The following is a 19,162-nucleotide window of genomic DNA, read 5'->3' on the forward strand; positions in this document are numbered from 1 at the left end:
TTAGAAACTACAATATTTATATTTATCAGTTATATCAATATTTATTGTACTGAAATTACAACTGAGAACATTCAAAAATGTTTACTAATTCAAATGACAATAAATCTATTATGTGTCAATGTAAGTAACAATTTAATACAAAGTTGGCACATTTTCCAAAATGAAAAATTAGTGAAAAGAGTGGCAGTGTTTACACTTTTTGCAAATATTTTTAATGCTAACTTAATAGAAGATAGCTGGATTCTCATATGTGCTTCCCACTTTCCATCAGCCATGAAAAGCAATTACACCACCACATGTCACATAGCTTCTGGAAAACTCCACTGTACACTTGTGAAAGAATGAGAGTGAAAAAGGCATTAATGTCTTCGTATTTATTACCATGAAAATGCTTTTGACCTCAAAGATACTCCTGGAACACACTTTGGGAAAATGGACCTAAAGGTAATGAAAAGCAAAACTAAAAGCAGAGTAAAGAAATTGATTAGTCAAGATAGAACAAGGAATTTCATTGCTTTTTAAAGAAGAAAGCTCAAGAAAAAAATTGTATACTGGATAAACTTCTGCATAGTTACACTAATTTACTCAGTGTTTGCTAATTCAAAACTTGCCGTGATTTGGCTAACAGCTAAACTTAAGGTCATCTTTGTTTAGGTTAGTGGTTCTCAAAGTGTGATCCCTGGACCAGAAGCATCAGTGAGGTCCAGTATCTTCTTAGAAATGCACATTCTCAGGCCCTGCTGCACACCTACTGAATCAGAAAATCTGGGTGGGCCCCAGCAATCTGCATTTTCACAGCTGATGCTGAAGAATGCTAAAGTTTGAGAACCACACTGACTTAGATAGTCCTTCCTTCTTTCTGGAGAAAAGATCATAGAGAGAATTTTTTAATAAGAGAATATTCTTCTGAGTCATTAAAAATAATAGATTTACTTGCAAGCAATACTTATACTGATTACAGATTCATGAAAGAGAGTCCTCTAAGAACACCTTAAAGCAACAGATCAGCTCAGCCTAAGTTATTACGACAAATATAAAAATAAACATACGTTTTTGTAGTTTAGATTAGCCTTCTAAGCAGTCAGAGTTAATAAGATTGAATACTATAAATACTTTAAGGCAGGCCTACAAAACTGAAATAGAACAGATATGCTCTGGCTTGGGAAGATTATCACTACCAGGCCATGCTTCCAGGCTCTCTGCCAAAAAAGCCATTTGAACTGCAAATACAAAATTACAGCCTTTCCAAACACATTGATATGAGGCTCTCATGTTGTTTTTAATGAATGTTAAGTAGATATATTATGATGATCATTTTGCAATATATACAAATATCAAATCTTTATGTTGTATACCTGAAACTAATATAATGTTATATGTCAACTACATCTCAATAAAAATAACTTTACAAAATTACTATGTGATACAATATAGGTTTGTTTTACCTTGTAAACCAAATATTCAATTGTATTATTTAGTTTGTTGAATAGGTAGATGTGGTATGAAAAGATTGCGACCCCCACTTAGAAAATCTTTTCTCAAAGGATGCTCCGGATGATTGGTCATAGGAACCCACAAAATTCCCACATTAATTTTCACCACTACCAAAATCATCACAAGAGGCCAGGAATGGCTGTTCTTTAATGTGAGTACCCAAGAACCAAAGAAACTTCTCCAAATCTGTGGTGCATTTTCCTTTCTCTCTTTTTTGTTAATGACTCTCTGCCAACAAATTTGTATATGGGCCATGCCCAAATATGCATCAGAAGACTACTAGAAACTCCAGACTACTAGAAATTCTGCATTAGAGATTCTGAATTTGTGATAATACCTTTGCCATATCTGACTCTGTTCCTTCCTCTAAGTTCTCCTTGAGTTGAGCTGTCTCACATTGAGGAACATAATTTTGCTCCTCACTCCTTGCAACCTGCTGCTGAAGTTTTGAGTTTTCATTTTTTACTTTGTTGATCTGCTGCTGGAGTTCTGTATTCTTAGCCTTTTCATTGTCAGATATGAACTGCAAATTTTGAACTTGAGCGACCAATTTCTCAAGTCTAGATTTCAGTTTCTGTCTTTCACCCAGGTTTTCCTTTTCACGTTTCTGAAATTCCTCCTGTAAAGACAGGAACTCTTGTTCTCGGGTCTCTTTTTCCTTTTTCAACAAGTCCAGGGCAGAAGTGGTGGCCTTTTCCAGTTCTCCTTTGAGTTGCTGCAGCCTCTCTACCTCTTCTTCTTTCTTGCTTAAGGCTCTGTCCATCTCCATGCACTGATTTGCAGCTTTATTTTTTTGTTGCATTTCAGTCATGTACCTTTCCTGTAAACTAACATAATTGCCCTTGATCTTCTTAAACTCTAGCTGTAAGGTTTCCTTTTCATTCCTGGATTCCTGAAGATGTTTTTGGGTGTTAACTAAAATCTCATGCAAATTCTGCAATTTCTTCTGTGTATCATTCTTCTCTAGCATTACTCTGTATTTGTCTTCAATTAATTCTTCAACATTTTCCTTTAGCTTATTGATGATGTCCACGAACACGTGCTGTTTAGTTGTCTTCATCTGCAGTTCTTCAATCTTCTTCTCTAAATACATGTTACGATGCTGTAGGTCTTGGATCAGAGTTTGCTGTTCTTTGTTAGTACGTTTTAATTTTCGTAGGACTTCATTTAAAGCCATGTCCTCTTCCAGAGGTTGTGAGCTTTCCAAGCTCTGCTCTCTGTCGGGTGTCATGCAGTCCTCCCAAGATGCTCCACCACTCCAAGAAATGCCTGTCGGAGACCAAGTTGAGACAATCTCTGGACTCTTCCTCCCCTCCACTGCGACTTCCTTTTGGTGCCTGACTGACATCTCAGGAATATCTGTAGAATTCTGTATTCCTTTTGAAGAACGTGCAATCTGTAAATTATAATAAATAAAATAAGCATGAAAGAGTAGAAGGGTCATGAGCTTTGAGGTCTGGCCTTGAATCCAAGATCCCTAGTTTGGTATTCTCTGTTCTGAAATAACAATGACAACATCTACTTCCAATACTGATGTCTAATTAACAAAAATACTTAAGTATTAATTGCTGAATGTATGTACAGCACCTAATAGCACAGCAGAGCACAAACAGTAGGTGTATGATAGAGATATGTATTACACTTACTTTTACGGAGGAAAAATTAAACTTGGGTACTCTCACCATTTTCTATGACACAAACTTTTCTGAATACATATAACTTTCTTTGACTTCAAATGAATTAAAGCAGATTTGTCCATCACCTTAGTCTGCAAAGCCTTTTTTAAAAGTTTATTTTCTATTGAGGTAACACTCGTTTATAACATTATGTAAGTTTCATGTGTACAACATTATATTTCTACTTCTGTATACCCTATAGCATACTCACCACCAAATCTTTAGTTTCCATTCCTCACCATACAGTTCATCCCCTTTACCCATTTCACTTATTCTGTTCATTTATTTTGAGTTTTTTCCATGTATGAGTGAAATCATATATTTGTCTTTCCCCATCTTACTTCACTTAGCATAACACCCTCAAGATCCACCCATCCGGGCTTCCCTGGTGGCGCAGTGCTTGAGAGTCCGCCTGCCGATGCAGGAGACGCGGGTTCGTGCCCCGTTTCGGGAGGATCCCACATGCCGCGGAGCGGCTGGGCCCGTGAGCCATGGCCGCTGAGCCTGCGCGTCCGGAGCCTGTGCTCCGCAAATGGGAGAGGCCACAGCAGTGAGAGGCCCGCATAACGCAAGAAAAAAAAAAAAAAAAAAAAGATTAAGATCCACCCATCCATGTTGCTGCCCATGGCAAGATTTCATCTTGTTTATATGACAGTAGTATTCCATTGTAAACATATAAAACATTCTCTTTATCCATTCATCCATTCACAGGCACTTAGGTTGCTTCCATATCTTGGTTATTGTAAATAATGCTGTGATGAACATAGGGGTGCATATATCTTTTCAAATTAGTATTTTCTTATTCTTTGGGTAAATACCCAGAAGTGGACTAGCTGGACCATATGGTAGTTTTATTCTTTATTTTTGAGGAATCTTCATACTGTTTTCCATAGTGGCTGCACCAATTTACATTCCCACCAACAGTATAGGAGGGTTCCCTTTTCTCCACATCCTCTCCAGCATTTGTTTTCTGAATTTTATTTATTTTTTTATACAGCAGGTTCTTATTAGTCATCAATTTTATGCACATCAGTGTATACATGTCAATCCCAATCACCCAGTTCATCCCACCACCCCCACCCCCACCACTTTCCCCCTTGGTGTCCATATGTTTGCTCTCTACATCTGTGTCTCAATTTCTGCCCTGCAAACCAGTTCATCTGTACCATTTTTCTAGGTTTCACATATGTGCGTTAATATACGATATTTGTTTTTCTCTTTCTGACTTACTTCACTCTGTATGACAGTCTCTAGATCCATCCACGTCTCTACAAATGACCCAGTTTCGTTCCTTTTTATGGCTGAGTAATATTCCATTGTATCTATGTACCACATCTTCTTTATCCATTCGCCTGTCGATGGGCATTTAGGTTGCTTCCATGACCTTGCTATTGTAAATAGTGCTGCAATGACCTTTGGGGTGCATGTGTCTTTTTGAATTATGGTTTTCTCTGGGTATATGCCCAGTGGTGGGATTGCTGGGCCATATCTCTCCAGCATTTATTATTTGTAGACTTTTTGATGATGGCCATTCTGACTGGTGTGAGGTGATAAACTTGTGTGGTTTGGATTTGCATTTCTCTAACAATTAGCAATGTTGAGCATCTTTTCATGTGCCTGTTGGCCACCTGCACGTCTTCTTTGGAAAAATGTCTATTCAGCTTCTCTGCCCAGTTTTTAATTGGATTTTTTTGTTGTTGAGTTGTATGAGCTCTGTATATATTTTGCATATTAACCCCTATTGGATATATGATTTGCAAATATCTTCTCCCATTCGTCAGGTTGTCTTTGTATTTTGCGGAAAGTTTCCTTCACTGTGCAAAAGCTTTTTAGTTTGATGAGGTCCCATTTGTTTGTTTTTGCTTTTGTTTCCCTTGCCTGAGGACACATATCCAGAAAGATATTGCTAAGGCTAATGTCAAGAAGTATACTGCCTATGATTTGTTCTACAAGTTTTATGGTTTCAGGTCTAACATTCAAGTCTTTAATGCATTTTGAGTTTTGTGTATGGTGTGACTTAGTGGTTTTTTTTTTTTTTTTTTTTTTTCATGGGGCTTTTTCGTTTTTCCAACACCCTTTTTTTTTTTTTTTTTTTTTTTTTTTTTTTTTTGCATGTGGCTATTCAGTTTTCCCAACACCATTTATTTTTTTTTTTATTCTTTTGAGGTATGCGGGCCTCTCACTGTTGTGGCCTCTCCCGTTGTGGAGCACAGATTCCGGATGCGCAGGCTCAACGGCCATGGCTCACTGGCCCAGCCACTCCGCGGCATGTGGGATCTTCCCGGACCGGGGCACGAATCCGTGTCCCCTGCATCGGCAGGCAGACTCTCAACCACTGCGCCACCAGGGAAGCCCCCAACACCATTTATTAAAGATACTATTGTTTCTCTATTGTACGTTCTTCGCTTCTTTGTTATAAATTAATTGTCCATACATGTGTGGGTTTATTTCTGGGCTCTGGATTCTGTTCCACTGATCTATGTAACTATTTTTCTGCCAATATCATGCTGTTTTGATTACTATAGCTTTGTAATATAGTTTGAAATCTGGGAGTGTGATACCTTTACCTTTGTTCTTTTTTCTTAGGATTGCTTTGGTTCTTTGGGGTCTTTTGTGATTCCACATAAATTTTAGAATTGTTTGATCTATTTCTGTAAAACTATCCTTGGGATTTAATAGGGACTGAATATTTGATAGGGACTGAATAATAGGCATTGAACATGTAGATTATTCTAGGTAAATGTTAATTTTTCTAATCTATTAGCACGGAGTATCTTTCCATTTATGTCTTCTTCAGTCTCTTTCAACAATGTCATAGTTTTCAGTGTACAGATCTTTCATCTCCTTGGTTAAATTTATTCCTAGGTGGTTAATCTTTTTGTTGCAACTGTAAATGATATTTTCTTAATTTCCCTTTCTGCTAGCTGATTGTTAGCATATATAGGAACACCACAGATTTTTGTATGTTGATTTTGTACCCTGCAACTGTATTCATTTATTATTTCTGACAGGTTTTTTTGGTGAAGTCTTTAGAATTTTCTATCTATAAAATCATGTAATCTGTAAATAGTGAGAGTTTTACTTCTTCCTTTCCAATTTGAATGCTTTTCGTTTCTTTTTCTTGCCTAATTGCTCTGGCTAGGATTTCCAATACTATGTTAAGAGTGGCAAGAGTGGGCATTCTCATCTTGTTCCTGATTTTAGGGGGATAGCTTTCAGGTTTTCAAATTTGAGTATGATGTTAGCTGTGGGTTTATATAGCTTTTATTATGTTGAGGTGTGTTCCTTCTATAGTAATTTTATTGAGAGTTTTTATCATAAATAGGGGTTGAATGTTATTAAATGCTTTTCTGCATCTATTGAGATGATTATACAGTTTTTATCCTCCATTTTGCTAATGTGATATATCACGTTGATTGATTTGCAGATGTTAAACCGTCCTTGCATCCCTGGAATAAATCCCACTTGATCATGGTGTATGATTCTTTTCCTGTATTGTTGTATTTGGTTTGCTAATATTTTGTTGAGGATTTTTGCATCTATGTTCATCAAAAATATTGGCTTGCAATTTCTTTTTCTGTGTGTTGTCTTTGTCTCACTTTGTTATCAGAGTAATGTTGGCCTCATAGATTGAGTTAGGAAATGTTCTCTCCTCAAGTTTTTCGAAGAGTTTGAGAAGAATAGGTATTAAATCTTCTTTGAATGTTTAATAGAATATATCAGTGAAGCCACCTGGTCCTGAACTTTTTTTTTTTGGAAGGTTTTGATTACTGTTTCAATCTCTTTACTAGTGATTTGTCTATTCAGATTTTCTAGTTCCTTTTTTTAAAATTTATTTATTTTTATTATTTTTTGGCTGCATTGGGTCTTCGTTGCTGCACACAGGCTTTCTCTAGGGGCGGCCAGCAGGGGCCACTCTTTGCTGCAGTGCGTGGGCCCCTCACTGCAGTGGCTTCTCCTGTTGCAAAGCTTGGGCTCTAGGTGTGCAGGCTTCAGTAGTTGTGGCATGTGGGCTCAGCAGTTGTGGCCCGTGGGCTCCAGAGTGCAGGCTCAGCACTTGTGGCTCATAGCTTAGATGCTCCACAGCATGTGGGACCCTCCCAGACCAGGGATCAAACCCATGTCCCCTGCATTGGCAGGCGGACTCCCAACCACTGCACCATCAGGGAAGTCCTTCTATTTCTTCTTGATTCGTCTTCGAAGGTTGTATGGTTCTAAGAATTTGTCCATGTCTCCTAGGTTGTTGATGTATAGCTGTTCTTAGTATTCTCTTATAATTATTTGTATTTCTGTGATATCTGCTGTTAATAGTCGCTTTTGTTTCTGATTTTATTTAGCAGAGTGCTCTCTTTTTTTCTTAGTGAGTCTAGCTAAAGGTTTCTCAATTTTGTTTATCTTTTCAAAGAACCAGCTCTTAGTTTCATTGATCTTTTCCATTGTCATTTTAGTCTATTTCATTTATTTCCACTCTGATCTTTATTATTTTTTTCCTTCTACTGACTTTGGGCTTTGTTTGTTCTTCTTTTTCTTGTTCCTTTACGTGTAAGTTTGGATTGTTTGAGGGCTTTTTTTCTTTCTTTTTTTGGCTGCACCATGCAGCTTGTGGGATCTTAGTTCCCGAACCAGAGATTGAACCCGAGATCAAACCCATGCCCTCTGCAGTGAAAGCACAGAGTCCTAAACACTGGACCATGAGGGAATTCCCTGAGATTTTTCTTTTGTCTTGAGGTAGGCCTGCATTGCTATAAACTTCTTTTAAGAGCTGCATCCCTATATGTAGTATTTTTACCTTCATTTGTCTTCAGGTAACTTTTTCTTTCTCCATTGATTTCTTCATTGACCCAATAGTTGTTCAGTAGCATGTTGTTCAGTCATGAACATTATCTGTGATTTTTTCAGCTTTCTTCTCCTAGTTGATTCCTAGTTTTATACCATTGTGCTCGATATGATTTCAATCTTCTTCCATTTATTGAGACTTTTTTTGTACCAACATATGGTGTATCCTTGAGAAAATTTCATCTGTACTTGAGAATGTGTACTTTGTTGCATTTGGACAGCATGTTTTGTACAAAGTTATCAAATACATCTGGTCTAATGTTTCATTTAAGGCTGATGTTCCTTTGTTGACTTTCTGTCTGGATGATCTATCCATTGGTGTAAGTGGGTGTTAAAGTCCCCTACTATTATTGTGTTGCTGTCAACTTCTCCCTTAGGTCCATTAATAATTGCTTTATATATTTTGGTGCTCCTATGTTAGGTGCATACCTATTATAAATGTTACATCTTCTTCATGAATTGTCCCCTTTATTTTTTTTATGTCCATCTTTGTCTCTTGTTACCTTTTTTGGCTTGGAGTCTATTTTGTCAGATATGAATATAGATACACTTTCTTTTAGCTCCCATTTGCTTGGAGTATCATCTTCCATCCCTTCATTTTGAGCCTATGTTTATCTTTAAAGCTGAGGTGAGTCTCCTGGAGGGAGTATATAGCTGGGTCTTGTTTTTCATATATATTTTTTTTGGGGGGGAGGGTCTTGACTTTTAATCCATCCAACCACTCTATGTCTTTTGATTGGTGAATTAAATCCATTTACTTTTAGGATGATTATTGACAGATGAGAAATTGGTACTGCCATTTTATCTTTTGTTTTCTGACTGCTCTCTATCTCCACTGTTTCTTTTTTGTGTTTCTATTTTTTTTTTTTTTTTGGTGGCTTTCTATGATGTTTCTCTTTTTTATGTTTCACATATTTGCTCTAGATTTATGTTTTGTGGTTACCATGAGGTTCATATAAAACATCTCATTGATAAGCCAGTCTTTTTTCTGCTGATAACATCTTATCTTCATTTGCCTCTACAGGTTCTGTCCTTTTCCTCTTCCCCTCTTGTTTTTGTTGTCTCAAATTATCCCTATTTATGTTGTGAGTCTGTTACCAAATTGAAGTAGGTATCGTTATTTTTTCTGCTTTTATTCCCCTTGATATTTCTGCTATATTACAGTGTTAATAATCTATTCTAACATAGAGTTGCAATTTTCTGATTCTATTTATCACCTTACTCAAAATTTTGTGTATTTTTCCTTTTTGTTTTTGGCATAAGAGCTCCTTTCAACATCTATTGTAAAGCACGTCTAGTGTTGATGAACTCCTTCAGCTTTTGTCTGAGAAAGCCTTTATTTCTCCTTCATATGTGAATAATAACTGCTGGATAAAGTATTTTTGGCTGACAGTTTTTAATCTTTCAGTATTTTGAGAATGTTATTCCACTCCCTCCTGGCCTATAGAGTTTCAGCTGAAAAATCTGCTGATAGCCTAATGTGAATTCCTTTGTAGGTAACCATCGTTTTTTCCCTAGTTGCCTTTAAAATTCTCTGCCATTGACTTTTTTTTGTATTTTTAATAAAATTTTTATTAGTTTCCCTTAATGTTAACATCTTATATACCATGGCACATTTGTTAAAATTAAAACAAAACAACACAAATGCATTGCTATTAACTAAACTCTAGATTTTACCAGTTTTCCCACTAATACCCTTTTTCTGTTCCAAGATCCAATCCAGGGTATCACATTGTATTTAGTACCTCTTTGTCATTGACTTTTGACAGTTTTAATATAATGTGTCTTAGAGAAGACCTTTTTGCAATGAGGTGATTAGATGTTCTCTTGGCTTCATGGATTTGTATGTACAGTTCCTTCCTCAGGCTTGGAAAATTCTCAGCTATTATTATTATTTTTTAAACCTTAATCTTTTTACATCCCTGATATGCTGTTGGTTTCAGTAATCTTTATTTTTATTTTTTTCTGAAAAAATCGTTATTCCAACAGGGCTCTTTATAGCAGTTAATTTTAGAATTAAAATGAGCAAAAATTCAAAGAGTCATGCTCCAATTATAAATCTCTGTTGTCATCACAATTTCGTCATGATTAATATTTTGAAAACTGAAAAATCTTTTTTATCTCCAAGAAAATTAAGCCAGGTAAAGAAAATTAACTTGAAGTGTCCTTTGAACTTCCTATTCACTTGAAGACATCATCTTATTTTTTTTCCACTTAAATATTTTTGTTTTATCGTAACATATACCTTATATACAGAAGCAGGCACAAAACACTGGAGTTTAAAGAACAGTAATAAAGTAAGTACCTGTGTAGCCACCATCTTTCTCCCCCTGTGCCTTTTCCCAAAGGGAAAAGGCCCACAGGTATATGTATTTTTTAAAATTTATTTTTGACCACCCTGAACAGCATGTGGGATCTTAGTTCCCTGAGCAGGGATCAAACCCGTGCCCCCTGCAGTGGAAGGTCAGAGTCTTAACCACTGATCCATCAGGGAAGTCCCTCAGCTATTATTTCTTTAGGTAAACTCCCTGCTCCCTTCTTCAACTCTTCTTCTTCTGGGATAACCCATTACCCTACTGTTGTCCCTCCTAAAAGAGTTGTATAGCTCTCATAGAATTTCCTTATTTTTTAAAGACTAACTCTCTTTTTCTACCTGTATCATTTCTAGATTTCTATCCTCAAGCTCGCTAATCCTCTCTTCCATAGGGTCTGCTCTGTTTCCAAGGCTTTCTAATGCATTCTTCATCTTGTTTATTGAGTCCTTCAGCTCCAGAATTTGTTTGATTCGTTTTTAGAGTTTCAATATTTTGGTAAAATATTCCTTCTGTTAATTAACTTGATTCCTTAGCTCATTGAACTGCCTGATTTTCTCATAGCTCCTTGGGTTTCTTTATGACAGCTATTTTGAATTCTCTATCAGTTAGATCTCAATATTCCATGACTTTAAGTTTGGTTTCTGGAAAATTATCATTTTCTTTTTGTGATACAGTGGTTCTTCTCTTCCTTGGTGCTTGATGAGTTGCTCCTCTGCCAGTGCACCTGACGTAGCAAATATCTTTCTTCTTCTTTTTTTTTTAATTTAATTAATTAATTTATTTATGGCTGTGTTGGCTCTTCATTTCTGTGTGAGGGCTTTCTCTAGTTGCGGCAAGCGGGGGGCCATTCTTCATCGTGGTGCGCCGACCTCTCACTATCGTGGCCTCTCGTTGCAGAGCACAGGCTCCAGATGCGCAGGCTCAGTAATTGTGGCTCACGGGGCTAGTTGCTCCGCGGCATGTGGGATCCTCCCAGACCAGGGCTCGAACCTGTGTCCCCTGCATTGGCAGGCAGATTCTCAACCACTGCGCCACCAGGGAAGCCCAATACCTTTCTTCTTTACATAAAGTTATTTTTCCCTCTCTTGATTCTAATGGTTCAATAGGTTAGAAATTAGAGGTCTTTCTTTTGTTTTCCAGCAGGTGGCATACATAACACAAGTTTTTGGTTTCTCTTACCTGTGCTACCTCTGGTTACATTTGAGAGCTGGCACTTTCCACCCTCCATGGCCTCTGACAGGTGCCCTTGCTACTGCTGCTTGTGCCTCTAGGGTGGTTGGTGCCTTGCTGCTGCTGGTGCTGCTAGGGCACTGGGATGGTGGTGGGCGCTTCTGCCACATCCAAGATCCCCTGAGTCGCAGGCTCTGCCAACATGGGGGGAGGGGAAAACAGTGGGGATCATGGGCACCCTGTTGTGCCTGGTGGTGTCAAGTTCGTGGGTGCTGCCATTGCGGGCTGGATTTGGGGGGGGCAGAGTTATGGGTGCCTCTGCAGCTGGAGAGATGAGGTTGTGGGCCCCACTGCCACTGCTGCCTAGTCACCTATGGTTGGCTAGTGCTACTGTGGCCAGGAGGCTTGAGTCACGTGTGCCACCTCTCCTGCTGCTACTGGGTTCTCTGAGGCTGTGGGCTCAGCCACCATGGCTGGTGGACCAGGATTGCAGGCACCATCTCCACTGTTCCCCCAGTTCTGCCTCCTCTATGCATTCCAGTCCACCCTCCTTTAGATGTACAGCTGCGTGGAATTCTCCAGCACCCTGGTATGTTCAGCAGATGCACGTTTGTTGAGCTGTGGATGTTTTACTAGTTGTAGATTGAAGGGCTCAATCCACCATGATGTGGACGACACTCTTGTGAAGCTTCTTTTGAATAAAGACTTTTTAATTTCTCATTAAACCATTACCTCACTGTGCTATGACTCCTGTGAACATTAGAAAGTCAGACGAACATACCTCATGATTGACTTTCTGCCTACAATACAGTTTGGGGGGTTTAAAAAAGGACAGTAAGTTGTAGTAAGAAAACACTAAAATGAACATGACATACAACCCAGTAAAAGATCTCTGAAGGGGTGGGCCAAATAACTTTCTAGAATTTGGGGATACTGGAACCTTATATTTAGTGTTTTTTTCATTGTTCTGAGAAAAAGACAACTATCCTTACTGAGGCCTACAAGGTCCTGATATTGACCTTGATATCTAATCCATGCTACCTTTCCATCCTCATCAACAACATCCCTCTTCTCCCTCCAACCCAGCAACATTAAGCTTCCTTCAGATCCATGAATGAAGGTACCATGCTCCCTGCAGCCACAGGGTTTTTGCACTTGTCGTTACTTCTGCATGGAATGCTCTCCCACCCACTGTTACCTAACTACTCCCACTCATCCTTCAGAGCTGAGCTCAATTACCACTACACTTCAGGGAAGCCCTACCCAAACTCCCCGACCAGGACAGGAAGACTCCCATCTTACTTTTAGTCACAGCACCTATCATAGTTGCAAGTTTATATGTAATTTTATATAACATTATATACAATTTATATGTAACTTTTATTCACAGCACTTACCACAGTTGAAGTTTTCATTTACTTATGTGATTATTTAAGTCTATCTCCTCTACTAGGATGTTCTTTTCATGAGGACAAAACCCACATCTTTTTGGTTTTGGTGTTCTTTTTCAGCCATTTTATAACCAACACATAGCACAGGGCCTAGGACATGACAGATGCCTGAAAGTTTTTATTGATTGACTGAATGGCTAAATGCAATGGGAAATAGGAAGGAACAATCTTGAGAAACCCTAATTAAACTGCTTTTTTAAATGTTCTTTTCCAGAACTCAAAACAGGTAAATAAAGTTCCCTTGTAAATGCTTCTTCCAAATAAATGAACAAAAAACCTGCTTATACTTGTAAATGATACATAACAGCCATAGTTTTCTCACCAAACTCACAATGATAAGGCATTGTTTATGCTATTCTTGGATTGTTACCTATTTGCCCACACAAATTCTTAAATTTTTTATTTTTTTATTCAGAGAGTACATAGACTTTATACTGTTGGCACCTTCAGTGCTCTTAGGATACTACATACCCAGAATCAACAATTCAAAGACAAATTAATGTTTTCACTTTGGTAGAAAGATAAACATTTTTTGCTTGTCAGTAGAAATCCCACATGATAGAAAAACCATAAACTTTTCTTATCAAATAATTTAATTAATACCTCTGTACTTCTTCCTCTTCTTCCTTTCCCTTACTGTAAACTCTGAGTTCCAATCAATATGATTCACCAAATATAAATGCTTAGTATATTCAAGGCATCATGCAGATGCTAGGGTGCATAAAAGGATAAGTAAGACAGAGCCCTGACCCTCAAAGAAATTATCATTTGGTAGAACTAATCCCCAAGTATGGACTTGATTTTATTAGAAAATGTTTCTAAATTGAGTAAGATCTCAGAAGGCATTTTCCCCAGAGAAGCAATGTCCCTCATGCTGATCAGATGATTTAGCACTACTTACAAAAATCTCAGATTACATACAGTGTTTTTTGTTTGTTTTTTAAAAACACATCCTTTAATGCCCTACAGGCTGTACTAACAATTAAAAATCTTACCTCCTCTGTTTTATAATTAATTCTCAGATCAAACAGGTTAAAGCTTTTCTCCTTATAAAGTGCTTGTTCAACATCACTGTGTAAATTTTCCTCACACAAGAAGCCTCGAGGTTGACTAGGGTTGAGGGAAGATTCCATGGCAGTACTATTAGCCAGTGACATTTCCATGAATTTCAGCATCTCTCCACTGCAGTGGATTAGAGGTGGCCTTCTAGGAGGTTGTCTGACACACTTAAGAACAAGTTGATCTTTATTTGTGGAAGTGCTAGTTCCCTTTGGATTTTCTTCCTTAAATGAATCTTCCTGTATATTGGTGTCTTCTGCATAATTATATACATGACGTTGGAATTCTGGCTCCTCTGTATAACATAAGCCTTCTGTCAGATTTTGAAATGTTACCATTTCATTATTAAATGCTTCTGTCTGATGAAATTTGCAAAGGGGTTCAAATTGTCTGAAGGAAGAAATGCTGGTGTCAACTGGCTGAGTTAGTACATTCTGTGAGTAATTTCCAATGTTGACATCTCATTAGAAAGAGAAAGATAAAAATAAGAATTAGCTGACCTGAAATTTATGACTTAACAGTTACATTTACATTTATGAAATCAAGTGTTGGAGGCTTTTATACATTATATATATTTCAACCTTTTTCATTGAGTGTATTTGTACTAGCAGATAAAACAAAACTTTTTACGTGGAGGAAAAAGTCATCAAGGGACTGCTACAAAAAAGCTTGTTATATATCATTCTTGTCAAATACCACTGCAACATTCCAAGGCATCTTCAAAATTCTTTCGTTGTACTGTAATTTTAAAATGTTTCAAAACAATACAAACACACAGCACATAGTATAATAGCAAACACACATAAACTCATTTAATCTCACAACAATCTCATGAGCTAGGTACTGTTATTACCCCTGTTTTACAGATAAGAAAACTGAAACATAAGAGATGTTAAGTCACTTGCCTAAGGTCACAGAGCTGGTAAGCAGTGCATCTGGGATTCCAGAATACTATTTCTAAATGCTATGCTATACTGTTTCTCAATATGACAAATTACCCAGATTTAATACATTTAAAAAAATCAGAAACAAATAAAGACAAAATGGAAAGAAGTGTTACAAAATTAATAAATGACCCTTCCCTTCTACCTAAATTCCCTCCTTTTCCCCTCCCCAGAGAGAACTACTATACTGAAGCTGGTAAGTATTAATTCTTCCCATCCATATTTTTCTAATTCTACTACTCATTTAAGTACCCTAAATAACACATATCAAGTTCCCAGACTTTCTCATTTTGTGACAGCTTAAAGTCTGTAATTTTTTCACAGCACCCCTAGACCAAAAGAAATACTTAACAGTTCCATTTATTAAGTAGTTAAGCTCAAACAACTTAACTATTTTTCCTAACAACTTAGTAGCTGTTTAAAAATACACATAAACTGAAAGAGAAAAATATTTTATTTCATTCTTAAACAACCAAACTTGCCTGCTAGTTGGGTACACGACTAAGCACAGCACAATGTCTCAAACCTTGGAATTAAGCTGGAAGCCAACCCTCACTTCCAACTTCACACTGATTTTCAGGAAGTACTTGCTTTTTATCACAGCAACCTCCAAAAACCCATCTTTGCAAACAAGGCAGTATAGAAAGGATTACAGTATGGTTTTTATACTGAAATAGTGAACTATCTTAAGCTAGTAGCTTGTGGGGTCCAACAGATGTCCAGTATCATTGTTTTCTTCAAATTTCAAAATATCCTGCAGCACCCTGGGCAAATTGTGGGTATATACAACATTATTTTGTTTTAAATTTTTATATAACTAACATATTATATATATATCCATATAAATGTCTATTTCACTTAAATTTTTGCTTTTCAGACTTAGCCATGTAAATACATGTAGATCTAGTTCATTCTAAAGGATTACACTTTATTCCCTTTCTGTTATTTGTTTCTAATTTTGCTATTAAAAACAGCACTGCAGTAAACATCTTTATACACATTTCCTTGTACACTAAGTTAAGAATTTTGGGGGGTTCCCTGGTGGCGCCGTGGTTAAGAATCCGCCTGCCAATGCAGGAGACACAGGTTCAAGCCCTGGTCCAGAAGATCCCACATGCTGCGGAGCAACTAAGCACATGCGTCACAACTACTGAGACTGCACTCTAGAGTCCGTGAGCCACAACTACTGAGCCCGCATGCCACAACTACTGAAGCCCGCCTGCCTAGAGCCCATGCTCCACAACAAGAGAAGCCACCGCAATGAGAAAGCCCGCGCATGGCAACGAAGGCCCAATACAGCCAAAAATAAATAAATTAAATTTAAAAAAAAAAGAATTTTTGCCTAGGCTCTGGGTATATACCTAGAAGTGGAATTGCTGGATTATAGGAAATATATATTTTCAACTTTACTAGGTATTGCAAAGTTACTCTCCAAAATGGTTGTACCAATTTACACTTCTGTCTTTGCTTTACATCCATCCAAACCCATGTCAGACTGACACATATGAAATGGTATTTCGTGGTATTTTTAATGTACATCCTTTCAGGTATTTAATGGTCTTGCAGGTTTCCTTTTCATGATCTGCCTATTAGATACTATGTCTCCCCAAAACTCTTATGTCGAAGGCTTAACCCCCAGTACCTTAGGATGTGACTGTATTCTGAGATAAGGCCTTCAAAGAGGTAATTAAGGTTAAATGAGGTCATAAGTGTGGGGCCCTGGTGCAATATGACTGGTGTTCTTATCAGAAAAGACACCAGGGAGGCACAGAGAAAATGCCACATGAGGATATAAGAAGACAACTGTCTGAGAAGCCTCAGGAGAAAACTCCACTGGCACCTTGATCTTGGACTTCCAGCCTCTAGAACTGTGAGAAAATAAATTTCTGTTGAAGGCACCCAGTTTGTGGCATATTTTGTTATGGCAGCTCTACCAAACTAATAATACAATTTGCCTGATTTTCTATTGAGTTATATGCGTCTTTTTCTTATTGGAGTTCTTTATTTTGTATACTAATCCTTTGCAAATTGTATACATTGCATGTATTTTCTCTTAGTCGGAGGTTTGTTAAATTTTACTTTCCTGATTATAATTTGGTCATACAGAACTTTTTTTCATTTTAATGTAGTCAAATGTGTTGATTATGGTTTATATTTCTTGTGTAACTCTCTGAGCCTCACTTTTCTCATCTGTAAAATGAAGGTAAAAACAGCCCTATTTAAAAAGAAAAAAAAAGCCCTATTTCATAGGATTGTAGATTAAACATGATAATGTACATAAAGTGCTTAGCACAGTACCTATTATTATAACAGGACATACACACAAAATTTTAGTTTCTCTGTTTGCATATTGCCGACAAAGAGATACTCACCACCTAACAAATTGCCTAGTGTGCTACAGATTTCTTCGGTAAGTGTGAGTTTAGACTCATTTTTCCTTTTTATATACTTTATTTCATTCTGTATTAATAACAAAAAGGCATTAATATTAATACTTCTAACTTCATAAGCTTCTTCTAAAGGTGTATGTACATTGCTATATAATTTTTCTTTTAGTATTTTTTGTTTCAAGGGTAGAATGTGCTTTCTGGTATCTTTCCCCACTGTATATCTGAACTCCCTTCTAATTAAACCATACTAGTAGAGTTACAATATTAAATCGCAATTAAATAAGTATCTTGCTATTTCAATATTTTGGGTTTTTCTGGTAAATCAAATCATGTTACTATAAACATTCAAATATATGATAACATATATATCCCTTACTGATAATTCTTTGATGTTTATTAAATCTGGTCTAAACAACTTTAAGGTAGTTTTTATTCGAATCATTTAACATTGCAGATACACAAAAAACAGATTCCAGTATAAGGTGAAATCTGATTTCACTAAACAGCAATCCCTAACAATTCATGTAGCTTATTCTCAAAGTTACATTACTTCTACATACGATGAAAGGGTTTATTAAGTAAATTAAATATTAAGAGAAATATTTTAAACGTTTGAGGAAAACATTGGTTTAATCATGAATAGTGTATCAAGTATGGGGACCTAAATGATGCTCTTAAAAAATTCTTATCTCGGGCTTCCCTGCTGGCGCAGTGGTTGAGTCCACCTGCCGATGCAGGGGACACAGGTTCGTGCCCCGGTCCGGGAAGATCCCACATGCTGCGGAGTGGCTGGGCCCGTGAGCCATGGCCGCTGAGCCTGCGTGTCCGGAGCCTGTGCTCCGCAACGGGAGAGGCCACAACAGTGAGAGGCCCGCGTACTGCAAAAAAAAAAAAAAAATTCTTATCTCTTACTAAAGTCAGCTGGTTAACAAACCTCTATTCAAAAATGCTTTTTTTATAGCATTGTTCTACTTATTGAATGCATTTGAAGTACAAAAAAAACAAATTATATTTTATAACAATCTGTTTTTTAGATGTGTTGCTGAGACGGTTCCTTCTAATTAGATTTTAAAAGTATCAAGAATAACATACTTGAAAAATAAAATATAGCACTATTGACATGTACTGATGTTATATTTATACAAACTTTTTGGAACTCCTACACATTGAACTTTAGAGATCACTTCTAACACTACTATTCTATGATATTTAACTAAAACATGCCTTTTGTTCCTTTGGTCCATGCATTTTTTATAAAGAATAAAATGGTCAGCGAAACCCATGAGGAAGGACCTCCTCATATAATTTAAGACATTCATTCTTTATAATTCAATATATAGTATCTTGGTCCCCAATTAACCCTGTAATACTATGACAAAAATTTTTTTTCAAAATGAAAATAGTTCTTTATAATTATAAAAAATAATTTTGAATGCTGTCTAAAAAGAGAAAGTAAAAAACACTCAAAAGCCCACTACCCAGTGAGAAGCAGTGTGACCATTTTTCCATGTCAAGTATATATCTATACTATCAAATTTTAGGTTTAGGTATCTGCTATACATCTGTACAATAACTAGGCCCCTACTGATGAAAATTTATGTTGTTTCCAATGTTTAGTTATTATGGAGAATTCTGCAAATATCTCATTTGTATACTTGCCTAGAGGTAGAATTAAAAGTAAAATGTGCAGTTAAACTCTTGATTTCCTACTACTAAACAGTCCCTTAGAAAAGTATGCCAATTTATGGCCTGAATCACATGGAATTGTCACTCTTTGTCCATTTTCTAACTATGGAAAGGCAATTTCATATGGCACAACCTAATTCA

At 36.9% G+C, this 19,162-nt stretch overlaps 1 protein-coding gene across 1 annotated transcript in view; it reads right to left on the bottom strand.

Annotated features, from left to right (window-relative positions):
- Positions 1-19,162, bottom strand: part of CAGE1 (cancer antigen 1) — a 49,448-nt gene that overhangs the window by 26,723 nt on the left and 3,563 nt on the right. The window contains exons 3-4 of the mRNA XM_007466410.1: positions 14,018-14,296; positions 1,832-2,880 (exon numbers count right to left, since the gene is read on the bottom strand). Of these exons, the coding sequence (XP_007466472.1) occupies positions 1,832-2,880; positions 14,018-14,296 (1,328 nt within the window). The remainder of the gene's footprint in view (positions 1-1,831; positions 2,881-14,017; positions 14,297-19,162) is intronic.

Source organism: Lipotes vexillifer, unplaced genomic scaffold (genome assembly GCF_000442215.2).
Source record: "Lipotes vexillifer unplaced genomic scaffold, Lipotes_vexillifer_v1.1 scaffold444, whole genome shotgun sequence".
In the NCBI taxonomy this organism is placed as follows: Eukaryota; Metazoa; Chordata; class Mammalia; order Artiodactyla; family Lipotidae; genus Lipotes; species Lipotes vexillifer.